General features: G+C 46.9%; 2 protein-coding genes and 1 long non-coding RNA gene across 7 annotated transcripts; 2 read left to right on the plus strand and 1 right to left on the minus strand.

Moving 5' to 3' along the window:
• Window positions 1–1,657: 1,657 nt before the first annotated feature.
• Window positions 1,658–15,367, minus strand: LOC108874237 (uncharacterized). Of its 2 annotated transcripts, none has more exons than XM_051068782.1 (8): window positions 15,216–15,367; window positions 7,419–7,760; window positions 6,984–7,088; window positions 5,825–6,157; window positions 5,380–5,706; window positions 4,974–5,294; window positions 4,224–4,547; window positions 1,658–2,808 (listed from the first exon to the last, which is right to left on the minus strand). In XM_051068782.1, the coding sequence occupies exons 2-8, from the start codon at window positions 7,558–7,560 to the stop codon at window positions 2,726–2,728; spliced, it is 1,635 nt and encodes a 544-aa protein (XP_050924739.1). In that variant the 5' UTR covers window positions 7,561–7,760; window positions 15,216–15,367; the 3' UTR covers window positions 1,658–2,725. The 2 variants fall into 2 exon arrangements, with proteins under 2 accessions (XP_050924739.1, XP_050924738.1); XM_051068781.1 differs by lacking the exon at window positions 15,216–15,367 and adding an exon at window positions 9,049–9,385.
• LOC127140868 (uncharacterized) lies at window positions 9,702–12,112 on the plus strand. The gene is made up of 3 exons (XR_007811357.1): window positions 9,702–10,249; window positions 10,483–10,553; window positions 10,732–12,112. It is a non-coding gene; the product is annotated as an uncharacterized LOC127140868 (long non-coding RNA).
• Window positions 15,368–15,509: 142 nt separating the features above from the next.
• LOC108874236 (transferrin receptor protein 2) lies at window positions 15,510–20,624 on the plus strand. Of its 4 annotated transcripts, none has more exons than XM_018662691.2 (17): window positions 15,510–15,669; window positions 15,799–15,834; window positions 15,913–16,117; window positions 16,202–16,394; window positions 16,720–16,860; window positions 17,044–17,152; window positions 17,229–17,713; window positions 17,784–17,959; window positions 18,033–18,152; window positions 18,244–18,326; window positions 18,426–18,489; window positions 18,687–18,754; window positions 18,852–18,922; window positions 19,030–19,114; window positions 19,235–19,459; window positions 19,634–19,774; window positions 20,087–20,624. In XM_018662691.2, the coding sequence occupies exons 2-17, from the start codon at window positions 15,805–15,807 to the stop codon at window positions 20,339–20,341; spliced, it is 2,451 nt and encodes an 816-aa protein (XP_018518207.1). In that variant the 5' UTR covers window positions 15,510–15,669; window positions 15,799–15,804; the 3' UTR covers window positions 20,342–20,624. The 4 variants fall into 4 exon arrangements, with proteins under 4 accessions (XP_018518207.1, XP_050924736.1, XP_050924735.1 ...); XM_051068780.1 differs by having other exon boundaries at window positions 15,544–15,834; window positions 17,229–17,471; window positions 17,574–17,713; XM_051068779.1 differs by lacking the exon at window positions 15,799–15,834 and having other exon boundaries at window positions 15,517–15,669.
• The last annotated feature ends 63 nt before the right edge of the window (window positions 20,625–20,687 follow it).

Below are 20,687 nucleotides of genomic sequence, written 5' to 3' on the forward strand. Positions count from 1 at the left end.
CATGAAATTGATCATAAACTCCTCAGATAATCAGCTGATTGTGTCAGTTATAAAATAAAAGGCCTGGTTTCTGCTGCTGCTCTTTGTCAGTAAACTGGATGGATCTCTGCAGACCTCACCCTCTGTTAGTAACATTTACCTTTATCAATCAGGAAATCAGAAGATTAATCAATAATGAAAATAACAGTTAGTAGAGACCACAACCCAGATACTGGTTTATCAACATTATTCACTGAATCTGATGTTAAAATAAAACCAACATGGAGGATTATTCTCAGGAACATTGTCTTTAGGACAGTCCAGGTGTGTCCCTCTCCTCACCTGACACCTGGTGAAAGTGTGAGTCCTGATGTTGGCTGTGGTCCAGAGAGCAGACGTTCTGAGTCTGTACCTGCAGGTTCCTGATGGAGATCCAGGTGTGAAGGAGATCCAGAGTGACAGAGGTGACCCATGAACACAGCACTGCACAGGGCTGATGATCATCTTTTATTTCCTGGTGTAAATCCAATGTTTACATCAATATGTTTTCATCGTGATGGTTTGAGACCTTCCAGCTGAGACAGATCCAGGATCTGGTTCCTAATCCAGGATCTGCCTCAGACACCACTAACCTCCTCCACCATATGTGATGTGTTGTATTTAACATATTTGTGTTGTGAGCCTTATGATTCCTCCACAGCTTAAATGTGAAATTAAAATATTTACATGTGGTATTTTATACAGTAATACTTCATGTTGGGCCTGTATTTTTGAAAAGCGTCTCTATATTTTTACACTGACATTTAATAATTTTACATTCTAAATGAAACATTTGTCCAGAAGTTCTAAAGAAAAGGAGAAAAGAGCATCACTAATTTACACTGTTAAAAAGAAACAGTCCTTCCCATGTGGTCATTATTATTAATGAATGTAAGTTCCCTTTAAGTGACTAAAGTGTGTGTGAGTGTGTGTGTATAAATAGTCTAAATTCAGTAGTTTTGTGAATGGAGTTTGGTGGAAGGTTTTCTTACCGTGCAGGAGGATCACAAACACCTTCATCTTCTGTCACAACTGTGACTGTCGGATTAAATTCACAGAAAACCTCCAACTGTTTTCCACCTGCTGAAACTGACACAGAGAAAAGATTTAACGTCTGTAAAGACAGACTGAGGATTATGGAGCAGTTCTGAGGATCTCCTTCACAACAAAAGCCTTCATATACACACAACAGCCATATTTCCACTGAGACTGATTCATATGAATCTGTTTTCTCCACCTTGGCCTTCCTCTACTAAACAGTCATTGTACAGAGCAGCTCTCTCTGTTCTAGTATTCAGCCTGTGTGTGTGGACGTGGTCTCAGTGAAATATATATATGTATATTTATAACAGACTTTTTCTGGTGGTACTCGTCCATCAGATGGAAATATTCCAGCTGTGCATCATCTAATTTCCTCAACATTAACTTGTTTGAATCTTTGGATCTCTACTCTTTGGTGACTTCACTGTTATTTACGGTGTCATGGTCATTTTTTGGGTTAGGATCTTGACAACTGCTCTTCCAAAAAACCTTCACAGTGGACGCTGCACTTCCTCAGGTCCTCAGAGATTCACCCACCAAGGTTGAAATCAATCAGATGAGTGTTTGCTGAGAAAATCAAAGGACAGACAGACAGACAGACAGAGACTCTTCCATTTATTAGTCATAGTTTAGATCATAAACATGCTGATTTATCCTTTTGTCAGGAAAATACATCATAATAACAATCCAATAATCAGCACTGTTTAAACACCATTTGTAGCATGAAACACTATAATCCTGAATACACACATTTTTACACACAGGATAAATATACACATGCTCCTCACATCAGCAGCAGTGAACACTCTGCTAATGCTCCTGTTTATAGCAGCAAACTAACAGTTCTTCAAACTTGTGCAATAGCATCATTCTTGTTCATTCTCTCTGTGTAATCAAACATCTACTGGTCGATCTTTAGAGACACCTTCATATATTCTTCTGTTTATTTTACTATTTAAATCAGACTCAGTTTCTGAAAATGGGTGTGAGATAATTTTTGTTTTATTTACATTTAAGTCTTCCTTCTCCTCTTTTTCCACTTTGTGGCATCATATGGAAGCAACACTTCCAAATGACAGTAAAGGCTTTTTCCTCTTTCCTCTTCTTCTAATGGACTGACTCCAGCTGCAAATTCCTTTCCATTTTCCTCTTTCTCTTTCTCCTGGAGAGAAAGTGCCATCCAGACGCTGCAGACAGTGAAGCTGTTAAAAAGCCTTCAGAGGTCCTCAGTACCTGGTGATCCACAGGAACAAATGACCTGCACAGCCTCTGTAAGGACATCGCTGAGGAAGATCCAGAGCAGGTCAGTAGGTAGTTGTTCCAGATCATCCACAGATACTGGATGTGTGAGATCAGTGATAGAGTCTGTGTTTTATGCCGAGGACCTTGTTCTGACGATGACAGCAACAGCTGGACATCGTAGAAAAATCCTGCCAGAGCTAGGCTCTATCAGGAAATATCAAGAAAACTGATTTTTCAAACATGCCCGATGAAAACAAGATGTGGTCACTGTTCCACAGATGAGGTTGAATCTGGTTAGTGACGGCTGTCTGAAGGTACCACAGTTTCATTTCTTCTGTTGTCTCTGAAAACCTGGTCCTGGTTGTCAGGATGATCACTGCCTCTCAGATGCACATGGCTCATCATTGCTCGGAGGTCACTGCAGCTACACACCGGTTTCTCCAGTCAGGTGATCTGTGGCTAAAAGAGGATCCTGGACAGACCCTGACCCTCCCTCCACCTTTGGGACTGAGAGGACAACAAAGCACATCATCAGCTGTACAGACAGCAGCAGCAGCACTCAGCACATTTTCTTTGACTGTATGAAGTGAAATATTTGCAGTGAAAACATGTTTGATTGATCAGTCTGAATGTTGATGTTCCTCTCAGTCTCTCCAGGTTATTGACACATCAATCCATCCATTATCTATAGCTGCTGTGGCCACAGGGGGCTGGAGCCTGTCCCAGCCAGTTCACCCTGTACAGATCACCAGTCCATCACAGGACCAACACACAACATCCACCTCACATTCAGACCCACGGCTGTGCCAGCAATCACACATGTAATAAATATACATGTAATAAATGCTTCACTGGCTGTGTGAACATTTCCAAATACATCCAAACAGGTTCAGGGAACAGTTATGCTCAAACAGTTTTCACTTGAAAGTCGAGAACTCCTGACCAGTTTGATTACTTCCAGTTTTCTGCTTGCATGGCTTCTCATATCACTGCTATGCAGAAGACACCCATCTTTACCTGTTGTTTCCACCAGATGACCATACAGTCTTGACAAGGATCTCTGCTTTTATCTCAGACGTTTCCACATGGATGAAGGAACATCACCTTCAACTAAACCTCTCTAAGACTGAACTCTGAGTCATCCCAGCCAATCAACCACTCCATCACAGAATCAACATCAAACTCTCCTTCCAACTCTCAGCCCAACCAACATCACCAGAAACATGACCAGCTCTTCTTCTCTGAGCACAATGCACCAGTCCCCTGGTCCTGGTCTCACCTGTCTCAGCTCGCCTCAGCTCCTGGTTCAGACCCTGGTTCTCTCTCAGGTTTTCTTATGGTCCTCCCCAGTCAAACCCTTACAGATGATCCAGAATGCAGTGTCTGGTCAGCCTCAAAGGTCACATGACCTCCACTGGTTAAACATGGCTGCCTAGATCTGACTCAGGTCTCTGCTGCCTTCAGTCTTCTGATCCTTCTCAAACTCTGTGTTCTTCCAAGGATCACCATCCCTGACCATGAGGCATTCTCAGTCCAGACTGTTCTGGTCTGTGGTCTGTGGATTTAGTTCTTACTTCAAGATTTCCTACTGCTCTGAAGCTGCAGTGCTGTCCCTAACTTCACTGGATAAAAGCATCAATACATCAAATAATTAAATGTAAATAGACTGGTGCAGTGGTTCGCACTCACAGCAACAAGGTTCTGGGTTTGAACCCCTTTTCCCCCTGTGCTGTTCTGAGTGGAGTTTACATGTTCTCCCTGTTCCTGTGCGGGGTCTACCCCACCTCTCGCCCAATGACAGCTGGGATAGGCTCCACCCCGACCCCTTAACGGATAAGTGGTACAGATAAAGGATGGATGGATGATAGATTGTCAAATGTACAAAATCAAAACTTTATTCACTGTCTCGAAACAGCACTGACCTTTGACCTGTAGCTTCACTTGTTTCTTCATCAGGATGTTTCTGTCCCTGCTGACGGTGCAGGTGTAGATGTTGTTCTCTCTGTCTGTGGGGTATTTCAGGGTCAGACTGAGGTCTCCAGTTTTCAGCAGGTCTTTCTTCATCTCTGTTCGGTCTCTGTAAACCTGATTCTGTTCTTCAGGTCGGTCAGAGCCGTTCTCATACACATGGACCCTCCTGTTGTTTCTGTCCATCCACTCCACTCTGATGTTTCCATCCAGATGAACTGTGGTTATGAAGGGCAGCTGGACAGACTCCACCCCTGAATCCACCTCCACCTTAGGGACTGAGAGGACAACAAAGCACATCATCAGCTGTACAGACAGCAGCAGCAGCACTCAGCACATTTTCTTTGACTGTATGAAGTGAAATATTTGCAGTGAAAACATGTTTGATTGGTTCAGTCTGAAATATCTCCCATTGCTCCATTGAACAGAGACAGTGTTGTCTTTGGTGTCTGTACAATCAACAGCACAACTCACTGTTTATTCAACAACTTAGTTTGATTGTCAAATGGACAAAAGCAAACCTTTATTCTCTGTCTCTGAAAGACAGTTAGAGTCAAATCATTTGACTTCACTAAAACTTATTAACGGAGTCTCTGACCTCTGACCTGTATCTACAGCACTGACCTTTGACCTCTGACCTGTATCTACAGCACTGACCTCTGACCTCAGCACTGACCTCTCTGACCTGTGTCTACAGCACTGACCTCTGACCCGGAGCTTCACTTGTTTCTTCATCAGGATGTTTCCCTCCTTGGTGTAGACGGTGCAGGTGTAGGTGTTTCTTTCAGTGAGGTATTTCAGGGTCAGACCGAGGTCTCCAGTTTTCAGCAGGTCTTTCTTCATCTCTGTTCGGTCTCTGTAAACCTGGTCCTGTTCTTGAGGTCGGTCAGAGCCGTTCTCATACACATGGACCTTCCTGTTGTCTCTGTCCATCCACTCCACTCTGATGTTTCCATCCAGGTGAACTGTAGTTATGAAGGGCAGCTGGACAGACTCCACCCCTGAATCCACCTCCACCTTTCGAACTGAGAGGACAACAAAGCACACCATCAGCTGTACAGACAGCAGCAGCAGTTTGTCATCACTCTGACCTGTATCTACAGCACTGACCTTTGACCCAGAGCTCCACTTGTCTCTTCATCAGGATTTTTTTGTCTTTGGTGTAGACGGTGCAGGTATATTTTCGTCTGTCTCTGTCTGTGGGGTATTTCAGGATCAAACTGAGGTCTCCAGTTCTCAGCAGATCTTTCTTCATCTCTGTTCGACCTTTGTAAAACCAGTCCTGTTCATCAGGCTGGTCAGAGCCGTTCTGATACATGTGCACTGTATCATTGTCTCTGTTCGTCCACTCTACCCTGATGTCTTCAGGCAGGTTACCTTTGGTTTTGCAGGGCAGCTGGACAGACTTCACCCCTGAATCCACCTCCACCTCAGGGACTGAGAGGACAACAAATCACTTGACTTCACTAAAACTTATTAAAGGCGTCTCTGCCTTCAGATTAATAATATAGTTATTTCATTGTTATTATTATAAACCTGTATCTACAGCACTGACCTTCGACCCGCAGCTTCACTTGTTTCTTCATCAGGATGTTTCCATCCCTGCTGTAGACAGTGCAGGTGTAGGTGTCTCTGTCCTTGTCTGTGGGGTATTTCAAGGTCAGACTGAGGTCTCCAGGTCTCAGCAGGTTTCTCTTCATCTCTGTTCGGTCTCTGTAAAGCTGGTCCTGTTCTTCAGGTTGATCAGAGCCGTTCTGATACACATGGACCTTCCTGTTGTAGATAGAACTGTCCGTCCACTCCACTCTGACGTTTTCATCCAGGTGAACTGTGGTTTTGATGGGCAGATGGACAGACTCCACCCCTGAATCCACCTCCACCTGTTGGACTAAGAGGACAACAAATCCCAACATTAGCAGCAGCACACCTATGTCCTGGACAGAAACCAAACTAAGCTAGTCCCTCTGTAAGGTGCTTCATCAGTTGATTATACCTTAATCCCAGATGTAACCTGGATTTAAGATCCGGTCCAGGCTGAGTATCAGTATGAATTCTCCCTAGCCCTTTCGATAAACCTAAAGCTTGAGGGTTGAGAACAAGAATGGGGGGATTGTTCCTTCACAGGAGAAACAAGAATGGTTCCCTGTCTTGTCCTCTTATAGAACCATTGACCTCCCCTTTACTGGACCCTGATATTACAAAGTTCTAGGATTTTGTCTAAACATAAACATAAAACTCTTGGGAATGGCCATTTTCCTAATTTAGGACCAAGATAAAAGTTCCTCACTCTGTCTCTAATGATGAGCCCAGACAGAAACTCATTTCAGCTGATTGTATCTGTGATGTTCTTGGTCACTACCAAACGTTCATGACTATAGGTGAGGGTTGGAACGTACATTGAAAGGTTTGCCTTCTGGCTCAGCTCCCTCCTCACCACAATGGTCTGGTACAACATCTGCATTACTGCTGATGCTGCAGCCATCTGCCCCTCAATCTGCCGCTCTCCATCATACCCTCGTTCAAGAACAAGACCTTCACCTGGGGCAGCAACTGACCCCACTGGTCTCAGACCATGGCCTCAGACTTAGTGTGAAGTGGTCCGGATGAGAGTCAGCACCTTTAAATTTGTCAACTACTGCATGCAAATATATTAATCCCCAAACTCACTGTTTTTTACTTTAAATGTCAGCACAGCTCTCACACACTCCACGTACCTTCTTCTTTTATCTTTTTATTCACAATGACCCCAATAACAGCAGCCAGGACAACCAGAGAAACCAGGACCCCTGCGACAATCCATGGCCACGTTAGAGGAGGTTCTGTAGATGATGAACAACATGACACACACATAACACAAACTTCAGGGAAAGCCTTTTTCCACCTGTGTAATAATGTAAAATCAGACACTTCCTGTCTCAAAAGGATGCAGAAAAACTCTGTTACTTCCAGCTGACTACTGTAATTCATTATTATCAGCTGCAACAAGTCTCTAAGACTCTGCAGCTGATTCAAAATGCTGCAGCACGATTACTGACAGGAACTAGGAAGAGACCATATTTCTCTGTACTTTAAGAGTCGCTTCAACTTTCTTTGATAAGCTTATAGTTAGGTTGCTCAGCCTGACTTTGACCTGTGTCTGCAGCACTGACCTCTGACTGTCAGTTGTACTTCACTCTGGCTCAGTTCTAGTCCGAACTCTCTGACGGTGCAGGTGTAGGAGCCGCTGTCAGTGATGGAGGGTTTCCTCAGAGTGAGGCTGAGGTCTCCAGTCTGCAGAGCGTCCGTCCTCATCGACGTTCGGTTGGTGTAGCGCTCATTCTGGTTTTTGAGGTTGTCCCCGCTCTGCTGACGCAGATGAACAATGGATTCAATGAGGTCCCTGCGACTCCAGACCACTTTGGACTTCTCAGGAACTGAGGCGTTGACCTGACAGGGCAGCAGGACTGACTCCTCCCCCTCATAGACCTCTATTCCCAGGGCATGCTGGGAAACTGTGAGGACACAAACAGACAGAAAACATCAGCCTCCAGGAACAACACACTCTGCTGAAGGTTCTGTACGCTGCTCAGCGGTCTTGGCGGTCTTGGCTGTCACTGCCTCTGCCCTGTCACATGGAGGTTAGGGTCATGGTGACCGGCGGACCCAGTCTCTCACTGCTCGGCCTCCTGGGTGAAGCTGGTCCCAGGGATGTTGTAGAGAAGACTCCAACTGATCGTCAAACCTCAGGAGGACCAGTGAGGATTTCATCCTGTCTGTGGAACAGAGGAACAACTCTCCACCCTAACTGAGAGGTGGTGCAGGTTCGTCCATCCACTCCACACTGTGGTGCTTTACTGTTGAGCAGTGTTGGAAACAGCTGCTTTGTTTCAAACCACATAGATAAAAATACTGGTCTAGATGTATAATTTTTAACTGATATATTAAAATGTTATTTACTGTGATCTTTAGTAATGACAAAGAATCAGTGACAGAGTCGGACTGATCTCAGTCTGTTTAACCAGTGTTACTGTGGGATATTATCCTTTATTATTATACAGGACTTTATTCTCCCTCATTTTAAAATGCACCTTAAACCTTTGATGTATAAACAGACTGACTACAGTCTTTCACAGATTAGAATAGATCTTTATTATCAGTGTAAAACAATGAAAGACAATCAGTCCTTGTCTTCAGAAACCTCTGTGTGCGAGGTGGAGACAGCGACGGCAGCCAACATGACGTCCATGTTTGATTCCTGATTCAGACGGACGGCTGGTATTTCAGCTTCAGATCTCACTCAGTGCTTCAATGTTTTCCTCTTTGATCAGGAAAATGATCTGATTTTTATGTTTCTCATTCAGAACAAGAGTTCTCTGTCTCTGTCTAAATTCAGTAGTTTTGTGAATGGAGTTTGGTGGAAGGTTTTCTCACCATGCTGGAGGAAACAAACTCCACAAACATCTTCATCCTCTGTGGAAAAAACTTAAATCTGCTTTTCACTGAACTGATCCAATCACATAAACCTCTGACTGAAACTGATGCAGACAAACTTTACTTTCACTTTCGATGTCAGCAGACACTGCAGTGAGGAGGTGAACACACCCTGGGCTACAGTCTGAAGCTGCTGTACTTTAACTCACAGTAGAATCTGAACATACTCCTGTCATCAGCATCAGAAACTCAGTTTACAGATGAAATGTAATCATCAGACACACGGAGCAGTCTGCTCTGACTGTCCGTCTCTCTCTGTAAACACAGTCTAAAGTTTTCTGAATGGAGTTTGGTGGAAGGTTTTCTTACCGAGCAGGAGGATCACCAACACCTCCAACATCTTCATCCTGCGGGAGGAAAATCCGGTTAAATCCGTGTCTGACAGACAAAGCTCAGACCGAGCTCTTCCCGCTGGATCCGAGGCTGACGCACTCTCAAAGGTTTAGTTTCGGTTTCAGGGTCCGATGCTGTGGAATGAGTCTGGGCGGGTTCATCAGTCGTTCAGGACACAGGAAGTAGAAATGACCAGAGAAATAAATGTAGAAGCAAGTGAGAGTTTCCAGGTTTCCTGGTCCAAGGCTTCAGTAAGTGAAGGGCTGAATACAAAGTGGAGAGGATGTAAAATGATCAGGTGTCAGATTCTTTATTCAGACAGAACAACAGACAGACGTCGTCTCCATGGAGACGGCTGGTTTGTTTCAGGTGCAGGTGCAGTACCGACAGAAGATCCACCAGATGGCAGCAGCTGCCAGAGGCGGAGGAAACTGTAACGATCACACAAGTTATACTTCATATTTTATTACTTATATTTAAATGTTTCTATAAAACTCCAACATCAGAGTCAGATATGAAGCTGCAGAATAATCTGTTACAGTTCAGCAGCAGAAACTGAATGAGACATCAAACACATCAGCAGTGAAACAGCACATTAACTGCGACACAGGTGTGGACTCTGATCCTCATCATCACCATGGTGTTCCTCATAAAGAGTCACAGTCCGTCACAGTCCAGCAGGGTGATCTGATCCATCCAGTCTCTGTAGAAGACTCAGAGCAGCTCGTTCACTCATTAACACAGAGGAAGGAAAGCAGACAGGGAGCAGAACCTGAGCCAGACCAGAGAAGACCAAGTAGAACCAGTGAAGGGAATGAGACGGTTTGGAGTCAGGAACCAAACCGGTTCAGACTCAGGAGGAAAAACTCCTGAACCGCGGCTTCATGGTTTCCTGCAGAGAAGCAGCTGCATGAGTCCATCACTGATCAATAAGACTCTGAACTCCTCAGCGCTTTTTACAACCCTCCGCGGTCCCTGAACGCATCACAGCGCGGCTCCGCCAATTACAGGTGCGTGACGTCAGACGCCAGAACGCTTTATTAGTCACGTGACGGCGACGTCGGATTTAAATCCCGCGGTCAAACAGAGAGAGACACTGAGGTGAAACCAGCCGCACCGAGAAGACACCGGAGAAGAAGAGAAGCACCGGGACCGGCTCCGGTCACACACCTGTCAGGTGAGTCCGCCTCGGTAACATCACGTCAGGTGTGTAGGCTCGTGTCGGTGACAGTGTGACAGCAGAGACTCAGACCGAGCCTCTGTTAGCTTCGTTAGCTCTGACTCTGGTTCACCTGGAGACCGTGATGATGGCTCAATCAGGCTGCACCTGGTTCACCTGTGCAGGTGCAGCAGCGTCATGTGAATGAGGATCAGCTCTGCCAGACTAACTTTATTCTCTTTAATGAACAGAACTGGAAAAGACGAGACGCTGGAACCAACTCGTCCAACTTCAGGAGGAACTTTAAACCTCGCTCACAAAGGTCAGTGACCCCTGTAAGCTAGCTCAGTTAGCTTAGCATTAGCATTAACGTCACCGCTTCAGGGCCACGTGTTACTGTTGGTGCTCAGTGAGAACACAGACCTGGGACGTCCTGTTTTATATCACATCTGTGATCCACACAGAAACCAGAGTGACACCAGCTTTGTCTTTTCTTCCAGGTAGATCTACGAACAGGTAAGTCTCACCTTTCTTTCCTTGTCTCTCCTCTCTCTTCTCTCTTCTCTCTTTCCTGTCATGGCCGCCGCGTCATGTCTCCCTGTCCAATCAGCGTCTAATGTTTGGTCTGTAATCATGTGTCCATCATGGCTGCCGAGCCTTTACTGTCTGTCAGTCTGCGCGTCCGTCCGATTCCAACATGGCCGCCGGGTCGTCTATGTGTTTTCTGTGTTCAGGAACAGACAGCTGAGCTCTTCACTGTGTTTGTGGTTTGTTGTTTGGACGTGAGTTTATTTAGAGTTTATTAGTGAAGGTGTGAACAGGAAGTCAGGTGTTAATGTCTTCATTTTCTGTTTCTTTGAGTTGGAGGTTTCTGATGTGTGTCTCTGTAATCTGAGTAGTTATTGAAGGCTTGTCTCTGCTGCTGACCTGATTATTGTCTGATCAATATTTGTGATCTAACGGTTTCTCTGTAGGTAAAGCTACAGTCGGTGACTCTGTTTCTTTAATGTTACGTTTGGTGCTGCTGCCTGATGATCTGTCTCTGTAGTAGAACTGAACAGTGAATCCAAACATTACAATCACAATATGGATCCAGAGCCACACGTGAGTTTACTGTTAGAAATGAAGCTGAGGTTTTATTCTCATCAGTCCTGTGCTCACATGTTGACTGGTCAGGTTTGTCTGTAACAATGCATTTCTGTTTTTGACCCCAATCAATCCCCATGTTCTAACTTCTCACTGTTTTAGACAAGTCCATGAAAAATCACTGTTTACTGTAAATGAGTTTGTTTCCAGTTAATGAAGTGTAACCAGTGATAAACAGCAGCTGCAAACTCAAACTACATTAATTAATTGACCTTAAATAACATTAACAGTCTGAGCTGAGCTGGAGTTTCAACATAAAACCATCCACACTTGATAAAATCCAGATCACTGGAACTGGGTTTCCTTCCTGCCCCTCAGTCCCCACAGTTTTAGTTCCCCTCACACTGAGGTTTGCGTCTTTGGTTGTTGTTGGTTTTTTTTTTTTTTTTTTTTTTTTTTTAATTATTTTTGGGCGGCCGTTCCTTCTCCCATCTATCCCTCACTCTTTTGAACCCGGCCGTGGAGCCGATCTAACGATCTATCCATTTCCTCGTTCGTCCCTTCAACATGTCCATCAGTCCCAGCAGTTTTAGCTCCCCTCACACTGAAGGATCTGTTTCCTGGCCCGGCCTGACTGTTGGTCTGTGTTTTGGTAAGATTTGGTGGTAGACTCTGACAGAGCAGACAACGTGAACTGCCTGACTCCTGATTCGTCCAAATGCTTCTACACTCTTGTCCGCACTCTGTCTACCGGTCTACAGGTCTCTGTCCACACATCTGACTGCTGACGTGGTCGACAGGATGTCCTCAGAACTAGTTCAGAGACACAGTAACCTGGTAATGTCAGATTCAGATCTTAAGTTCTGTGTGTGCACGTCCTGACAGAATCAGTGATATTTGGACCAAACCTTTCCACATTTTTCTAATGTGGCAATTCGGAACCAGGATTCGATGAACCAGGACTTGTTAACACGACAGAGAACGAGGTCAAATGAGTCGACTCGCATCATAAGAAGGCAAGGCTTTTCTCCTTCCCCTTCTTCTCTGTGTGGGAGGAAGTCCACTGTCAGTAATTATTGGTCAGTTAGACTCTGCTGTGGTTCTGCAGGTCCCAAAACCAGACCAGGATCCATCTGGTGTTGTGAATCAGCTGACCATGGTATGCTGTTATGATCTTAGTGTTTTTAGGGACAGATTTGGTGACGTAGATCAAACTGTAGCTTTAAATTCAGTCCAAATGTTGGTGATTCAGTCAGGACATGTCCACACACAGAACTTAAGATCTGACTCTGACATTGCTGGGTTACAGTGTCTCTGAACTACTTCTGTAGACGAGCTGTTCAATCACCTCAGAAGTCAGATGTGTAGACAGAGACTTGTAGACTTGTAAACACTGTGTTGATGAGTGTGTTTGAAACATTTTGGTGAATCAGGGTCAAACATCTCAGGTTGTTTCTCTGTCAGTGGTCTGTTTCCTCATCTTACCAAACTCATACAAACATCAGGCTGAGTCAGTTAATGGCTCCTGATCTGACAACTGTAACAGTGAATGTTGAAATCCAGCTGAAGGCAAAATGAGACCTGACGACAACAAGGTGTAATGCAGAGACAGTTTGGATAAAGTCAGGATATTTCTCACAGAGGAGGAAGAGATTTGGTTTCAGGACAGTCGATACACCCTGAACACAGACTGTCTTTGTTTGTGGTATCTGTCTTTTGTCTGCCTCTGTCTTTGTCTCTGTGTTGGGAAACTCTGTCTGAGACTGGTTTAAAACTGTTAGTTTTCTTTGTTCAGCAGGATTCAATGAACCAGGACTTGTTAACACGACAGAGAACGAGGTCAAATGAGTCGACTCGCATCATAAGAAGGCAAGGCTTTTCTCCTTCCCCTTCTTCTCTGTGTGAGAGGAAGTCCACTGTCAATAATTATTGGTCTGTTAGACTCTGCTGTGGTTCTGCAGGTTCCAAAACCAGACCAGGATCCATCTGGTGTTGAGAACCAGCTGACCATGTTGTAAGGACTTGGTGATGCTGATCAAACTGAAGTGATCCCAGATTGTAAAATGAAGCAATGAGAATCTGCTCCCTGTTTGAATCTTTTATGGGTCTTGGCCTTGTTTCTGGCCAGTCTCAGACAGACGGGGGGTGGGGGGGTGTATGGCTGTAGTGGCCTCTGAGCAGCGTGGTGCCGTCGGTCTCCGTCGCTTGAAGTTTGATGCTGAAATCCCAACGTCTCCTGGACCGGTGAGTAAACAGCTGTCTCATTAGATCAGACCAGTCTTAGCTTGTATTAGGAAGTTTACAGCGAACGCTGCTACAACAATTATCCTCAGTATTCAGACCCATCAGACTTCAGACCACCTGATGTCCAACCAACGCAGACTGTTGGTCACAGATGTTTTAAACAGTGCTACAGGTCTGATGTCTAAACAGACGGTTCCTGCTGAATCCACTCAGAACTCTGAGGCTGAATTACAGGGAAAGAAAACCTCTCATTGTACTTTTTGGTTGATTAGTTGCAGGATGTTCAGACCATGAGGTGACGGAGGCTGCAGCCGGTTCATCAGGTTCCTGTGCTGCCAGAGAAATCAGTGAGGGATGCTGTGACTCAGAAGTGTCCTGGATGGCCACGAAGAAGAGGAGGGTGAAGCTGGACCAAGTCTCTGACAATGATGCCTCTGCACCACAAGACAGACTCTGAAGATAAGTTTGTTTTTGTTTATCAACTTCAGTTTAATCTTCTGTTTTTGTTTTTGTCTTCTGTTTAATCTTGGTCTGCCTTATAAACTTATGCTAAATGTCCTGGTTCTAATTGATGATTTTTCTTTTCTTTGTTTGACTCAGGTGTCCAACCTGAAGGAAGTCTGGACTGCTGTGGCCTGACCTGAGCTCAAGTCCTGGACCTGGTTCCTCCTTCCTCCACTGGCTCACATTTACTGTATCTGTTGTTCTTGTTTTACTGTATTTTATTGTACAGAAAATGTAAATTTATATAAATACCTGTAAGTTTAGAAATGCATAAAACTTAAAACTACTAAAGACCAAAAACTTAAAAAATCCCAAAACCAAAAACCCACAAAACTGCAAAACCAAAAACCTAAAAAAAATCCCAAAACCCACAAAACTGCAAAACCAAAAACCTACAAAACCACAAAACCAAAAACCTCCTAAACCACAAAACCAAAATCCACAAAACCACAGAACCAAAAACCTCCTAAACCACAAAACCAAAACCTACAAAATCCACAAAACCACAGAACCAAAAACCTACAAAACTGCAAAACCAAAAACCTAAAAAATCCCAAAACCCACAAAACTGCAAAACCAAAAACCTACAAAACCACAAAACCAAAAACCTCCTAAACCACAAAACCAAAATCCACAAAACCACAGAACCAAAAACCTCCTAAACCACAAAACCAAAACCTACAAAATCCACAAAACCACAGAACCAAAAACCTACAAAACTGCAAAACCAAAAACCTACAAAATCCCAAAAACCCACAAAAAACTTGCACTTAAATATATTTATTTTATTTTTTGTATTTTTGTTTTGCAGGTGTCTGTGTTTTCATTCCATATTATTAAAAATCTGTATCATCTGAATGGTGTATGATGATGTTGTTTCAGTAAAATCATTGTTTATTTGACTCTGTTGTTTTGCCTGTTTTTGATTTGTCCATGATTAAAGTCTTTGACGTGAAGATCTTACAGCTGTTGTGAGTCAGGATCTTAAAGGTTCCAGTTGTGTTTTCTCTAAACTTGAATCTTTTGTTTTTGTCAGTGTTTGGAGGAGGAGCTCTGACAGCAGGTCACTGAGTAAACACACACTTTTACTGCCGTGTGGACGGAGAGCAGAGAAATAAAAGAGGTCAGTGGATCAGACTCATTGACTCACATTTTAAGGGGTCAGTCGCCAGTTCCTGTTCCAGCTGTTTAAATCCACCTTAAATCACAGGAGTGAGTCAGACCAGGACCAGCAGCTCGGCTTCACTTCTGCTGTTAGACTCTGAAAGTGAGATGTGGTTTTCCAGCTTTAACTCTCAGCAGGCAGAGTGTGTGTGTGTTTACTTAGCTGTTAATAAAGTTAAGCAGATCAAACACAGCTTACACTGACCTCTGACCCCTCTCAGGAGCCAATCACAGCAGGCAGAGGGGACGAGGACTCGGCTGTGGGTTTGATCCGTTCTCACTTCACCTGGGCTCAGGTTTGAACTGAGGTGTTGGCTCAGCCTGTAGATCCACCTGGACCTCCCCCCGCGGCGTCGGACACGACCCTGACGGACAGAAGAGGACGGTGTTTGGACGGAGGCGGTCGAACGGTCAGGTCGCGTGACGCCTGAATCATCCACGTAAACAAATGCATGTTTTATCTTTTTGATGAGAAGCTCAAGTTTCCCAGCAGCACTTAAATACCACACGTGATCAGATCAGTGTGTTTGATTATTGATCAGTGGAAGACATTAACCGTCGTTCTGTAGATCATCATGGACTCCATCAGGACTCACCTGAGACAGGTGAGGCTCTGAGGTCAGAGAGAGACAGGCTCCTCCCCCTCTGACCAGTCGCCATGGTTACACTCTCTCTCTCCACAGTCGTCCACAGTGTCTCTTGACCAATCAGTGTCTGAGGATGAGGAGGTGGGCGGAGCTCAGGGGGTGGAGATGAGGTTTGTGACGTCAGAGGCCGAGGAGGCGGGGCCTAGCAGTGACCTCACAGCTCTGGTGTGGAGGTATCGCCATGGTTACCGGAGAGCTGGTGTGTTGTTTTGTTTGTGCGGAGTCGTCATCTTCGCTGCTGGTACACACGCACACACACTCACACACAGGTTTTATTGATCACTCTGATCAGGTGATTAAAGTGGGCGTGGCTTCTCTCTCACAGCTTTCCTATTGGCCTTTGCTGTGTTCAGTGGGCGGTACCACTGCTCCCAGCTGGGGGGGCAGGTGGAGGAGGATGAGCAGCCTGGGGGCGGGGCTAAACCACCTGCAGATGGAGGGGCGGGGCCTTACCTGGGAGAGCTGAGGGCAATGATGAGGAGGCTGCTGCAGGATGAAGATATCCACAGCACGGTCAGGTAAGAGAGGCCAGGTTATCACCATACCAGACTCCATAGAGAAAAACAGGGATTTAACCAGCAGCTGCTGGAATACCACTGCCTCCATCTGTTAGTGTGTCTGTGTTACTGTGTGGTACTTTTACTTCAGTAAAGTATCTGATTACTTCTTCCACCACTGAAAGTCACACAGTAACACAGACACACTAACAGATGGAGGCAGTGGTATTCCAGCAGCTCCTGTTAAATCCCTGTTTTTCTCTATGGAGTCTGGTGCTGATATACAGAGATGTTTCTGGTTAAACAGGATCTGACTCTTTAATAAAAAGGTGATTTCTCTGATCAGTCGAGTCAGCAGAGCGAGTCATCCTCCAGGTTCTGCAGAGGGAACGTCTCTGGCCTCAGAGATCCTGCGTCGGTTCAGACAGCTGCAGATGGATCACACCTGGACCGAGTCCCTGTACGCCACGCTGCAGTTCCCCGACAGGTGAGAGCCGAGGGGGCGGGACAACGGGAAGAGACGCCGTCCTTTAACTGACGCCCACAACAGACTGTCTGACGCCAGGCGTCTGTCTGTCTCTTTGTCTGTCTGTCTGTTTGTCTGTCTGTCTGTCTGTTTGTTGTTTGTTTGTTGTTTGTTGTTTGTTGTTTGTGTGTTTGTTGTGTGCAGGTCTCAGAGCAGCTCTCTGTGCCTGGTGGACTCTGCAGGACTCGTCTCAGAGCAGATTCCTCTGAACCCGTCTGATTTCTGTCCGTACAGCGCCACAGGAAGTACCACGGTGAGACACGGGGACAGGATGTGTTCATCGCCATGGTAACGTGACCTCAGTCACCTGTGCCTGTCTGTCTCTGCAGGGGGGCGTGGTCTACGCCAACTACGGCCGCCCGGAGGATTTTAATTGGCTGAAGAGCGCGGGCGTGTCTGTGATTGGCTGTGTGGTGGTGATGCGAGTCGGGGGCGGGGTCAGTTTCGCAGAGAAGGTCTGGTTGGCTGAGAGGAGCGGGGCGGGCGGAGCTTTGATCTACCCCGACCCCGCCGACCTGCCGCAGGACCCCCGCCGCCTCGGACTGAGCACACACACCGCCGTGTCCGAACACGTAACACACCCACACACACACACACACACACACACACACAGGTTTCCCATGTTTCACCGCCTCCAGCCAATCAGCTTCTCCCTCTGCGTCGTCCAATCACAGGTGCACCTGGGGTCAGGTGACCCCTTCACCCCCGGCTTCCCCTCCTTTAACCACACTCAGTTCCCGCCCATCCAGTCCTCGGGCCTGCCGCTCATCCCGGCTCTGCCCGTCAGCGCCACTGTGGCCGCCAAGCTGCTGAGGTGATCCCCGCCCCCTCAGGTTACCTGCTCAGGTGTGACTGTGACCTCACTCCGTGTCTCCATGTCTCAGCCAGCTGTCGGGTCCGTCCTGCCCGCCGTCGTGGCGAGGCCGGCTGCCGTACGTGCGCTGCGTGGTCGGTCCAGAGTTCAGCTCCAGACGCAGAGTCAAGATGTCCGTCCACAACACGATGACGCCTGTCCTCCTCAACAACATCTTCTCCTCTGTGGTGGGCCGGGTGGAACCAGGTAAGACTCACCTGAGAGAGACGGTCAGTACCTGTACAGGTGAGCTCTGTGGTCACTGCTGTGTCTCTGTCAGACCAGTACATCATACTGGGAGCTCAGAGGGACTCTCTGGGTCCAGGAGCCGTGAAGTCCGGGGTTGGAACGGCCATCCTTCTGGAGCTGGCTCGAACCTTCTCCGCCATGGTGAAGAACGGTAAGTCTCACCTGGACACAGGTAGAAACCCCCTCCACCTGTCGTCCGGGCGGGTCCAGCAGAAACAGTGAACGAGCTGCTGTCTGTTCAGGTTTCAGTCCCAGACGGAGTTTACTGTTCGTCAGCTGGGACGCCGGAGAGTTTGGGAACGTGGGAGCGACTGAATGGCTGGAGGTTCGTCCAATCACAGAGCAGAGAACACGTCACATGGGATTTAACTTTGACATCACGGTATGACTCACTGGTGACTGACCTTTGACCTCTGTGTGTCAGGGTTACCTGTCCATGCTCCACCTGAAGGCTGTGGCCTACTTCAGTCTGGACCAGGCTGTGATGGGTAACGGACTGTCTGTCTCTCTGTCTGTCTGTCTCTGACTGACTGTCTGTCTGTCTGACTGACTGTCTGACTGACTGTCTGACTGTCTCTCTCTCTGTCTGTCTGTCTGTCTGTCTCTGACTGACTGTCTGTCTGTCTGTCTGACTGTCTCTCTCTCTGACTGACTGTCTGTCTGTCTCTCTCTCTCTCTCTCTCAGGTGATGACGTCCTGTCGGCCTACACCAGTCCTCTGCTGGTCGACCTGCTGGACGCTGCCATCAGACAGGTGAGAGGTGACAGTTAGTGTACAGGTGTGCTGACTCCGCCCCCTCTCTGACCTCAGCTCTGACCTCACGTTCACCTGTGTGTTGTACCTGTTTGAGGTGGAGCATCCGAAACACGCAGGTCAGACCATCTACAGCCAGGCGGAGAGAGAGGGAGGCAGCTGGAGGATGTGAGGACACACACAGTAACACTGACTCACCTGAACACTGCTGCAGGTAACACACCTGAGCAACACACCTGAGCAACACACCTGAGTAACTGCTGCTGTCTCCTCAGCATCAAGCCGCTGTACCTGAACAGTGGAGCGTACAGTTTCACCGCGTTCGCAGGAGTTCCTGCCATGGAGCTCAGATTCACCGAGGTAGACTCACCTGCTGTCACCTGATTTATGACGTCACCTGGTACACCTGTGGGACAGGTGACGTCATCAGGTGTGTGTGTGTGTGTGTGTGTGTGTGTGTGTGTGTGTGTGTGTGTTCAGGAGCGAGCGTACCCGTTCATCAACACGCCTCTGGACAGCGCCGCCCGTCTTCAGGAAGTGTTGGGGGGTCGTCTGGGGGTCACGGGGCGGAGCCTGGGGGAGCTGGTGGGGGAGATGGTGCTGCGATTGGCCCACGACCACATCCTGCCGCTACGCATCACTTCCTACGCCCAGACGGTGCTGCAGTTCAGCGCTCAGCTCAACAAACACTCTGCCGAGCTGCAGGTAACAGACCAGGACCAGGACCTGGTTCAGGTTCTTGTTCAGGTTCTAGAGCAAGTCATCAAACAGGAACCAGTGAAATACCTGAAGCTTCCTGCTGGTTCAGACCTGTTCACATGTCGTCATCTCCCCCATCTCTCCTTCTCCCCCCTCTTCCCCCTCTACCCCCCCCCCCAGTCCAGAGGTCTCTCTCCTCAGTGGGTTTTCAGCGCCAGAGGTGATTACAGCCGAGCAGCAGAGACTCTGCAAAGAGCCATCGACTACAGCGACCTGCACGACCCGAGCACCGCCCGCTCCTACAACACCCGCATCATGAAGGTACGAGTACCACAACACCCGCATCATGAAGGTACGAGTACCACAACACCTGTGTCATGAAGGTACGAGTACCACAACACCTGTGTCATGAAGGTACGAGTACCACAACACCCGCATCATGAAGGTACGAGTACCACAACACCTGTGTCATGAAGGTACGAGTACCACAACACCCGCATCATGAAGGTACAAGTACCACAACACCTGTGTGATGAAGGTACGAGTACCACAACACCTGTGTCATGAAGGTACGAGTACCACAACACCTGTGTGATGAAGGTACATCAGAGTAATAAAACCCTCTCTCTGCAGGTGGAGTACTACTTCCTGTCTCAGTACGTGTCGGTGGTGGAGACGCCGTTTCGTCACGTGATCCACGGCCGCGGCGACCACACTCTGAGCGCGCTCACTGAGCACCTGGCCCTGCTGACCTCTGACCCCGGACGCTTCGACGAGCGACGCTTCAGACGACAGCTCGCTCTGTTCACCTGGACGCTACAGGGAGCGGCTAACGCTCTGAACGGAGACGTGTGGAGCATCCGCAACACACTCACATACACACACTGACACACAACTACACACACTGACACACTGACACACTGACACACTGATACACATACTGACACACAACTATACACAACTACACACACTGACTGACACAGTAACACACTGACACAGTGACAGAAACACTCTTTATAAACCTGCAGTATATCTGAGTATTTATTGTTACACACACACACAGAGGTTGTTGGTTCGATAACTGGCTCGTTGTATCATGAAATAAAGATCTGTCTGATGACGTTTGTGACTCAGACGTCACTGAGACAAACTTCTTCTTTTCAGATCCACAGTTTGTTTTCCTCTGTTTCCTCTTTCACTGAAAACAAACAACATGTTTTTATGGAGCCACAAC

This window comes from Lates calcarifer, unplaced genomic scaffold (genome assembly GCF_001640805.2).
Source record: "Lates calcarifer isolate ASB-BC8 unplaced genomic scaffold, TLL_Latcal_v3 _unitig_5263_quiver_819, whole genome shotgun sequence".
Classification (NCBI taxonomy): domain Eukaryota; kingdom Metazoa; phylum Chordata; class Actinopteri; family Centropomidae; genus Lates; species Lates calcarifer.

What these genes read in the sequence shown, in the direction of transcription:
- LOC108874237 (XM_051068781.1), bottom strand. Translation starts at nt 9,085, where the DNA reads ATGAAGATGTTGGAGGTGTTGGTGATCCTCCTGCTCG. An exon ending in AGTGGAGCTCTGGGTCAAAG is followed by an intron (nt 5,295 to 5,379) that starts GTCAGTGCTGTA and finishes TTGTCCTCTCAG; the next exon opens with TTCGAAAGGTGGAGGTGGAT. An exon ending in AGTGAAGCTACAGGTCAAAG is followed by an intron (nt 2,809 to 4,223) that starts GTCAGTGCTGTT and finishes TTGTCCTCTCAG; the next exon opens with TCCCAAAGGTGGAGGGAGGG.
- LOC108874236 (XM_018662691.2), top strand. Translation starts at nt 15,805, where the DNA reads ATGGACTCCATCAGGACTCACCTGAGACAG. An exon ending in GATATCCACAGCACGGTCAG is followed by an intron (nt 16,395 to 16,719) that starts GTAAGAGAGGCC and finishes TTCTCTGATCAG; the next exon opens with TCGAGTCAGCAGAGCGAGTC. An exon ending in AACACTCTGCCGAGCTGCAG is followed by an intron (nt 19,460 to 19,633) that starts GTAACAGACCAG and finishes CCCCCCCCCCAG; the next exon opens with TCCAGAGGTCTCTCTCCTCA.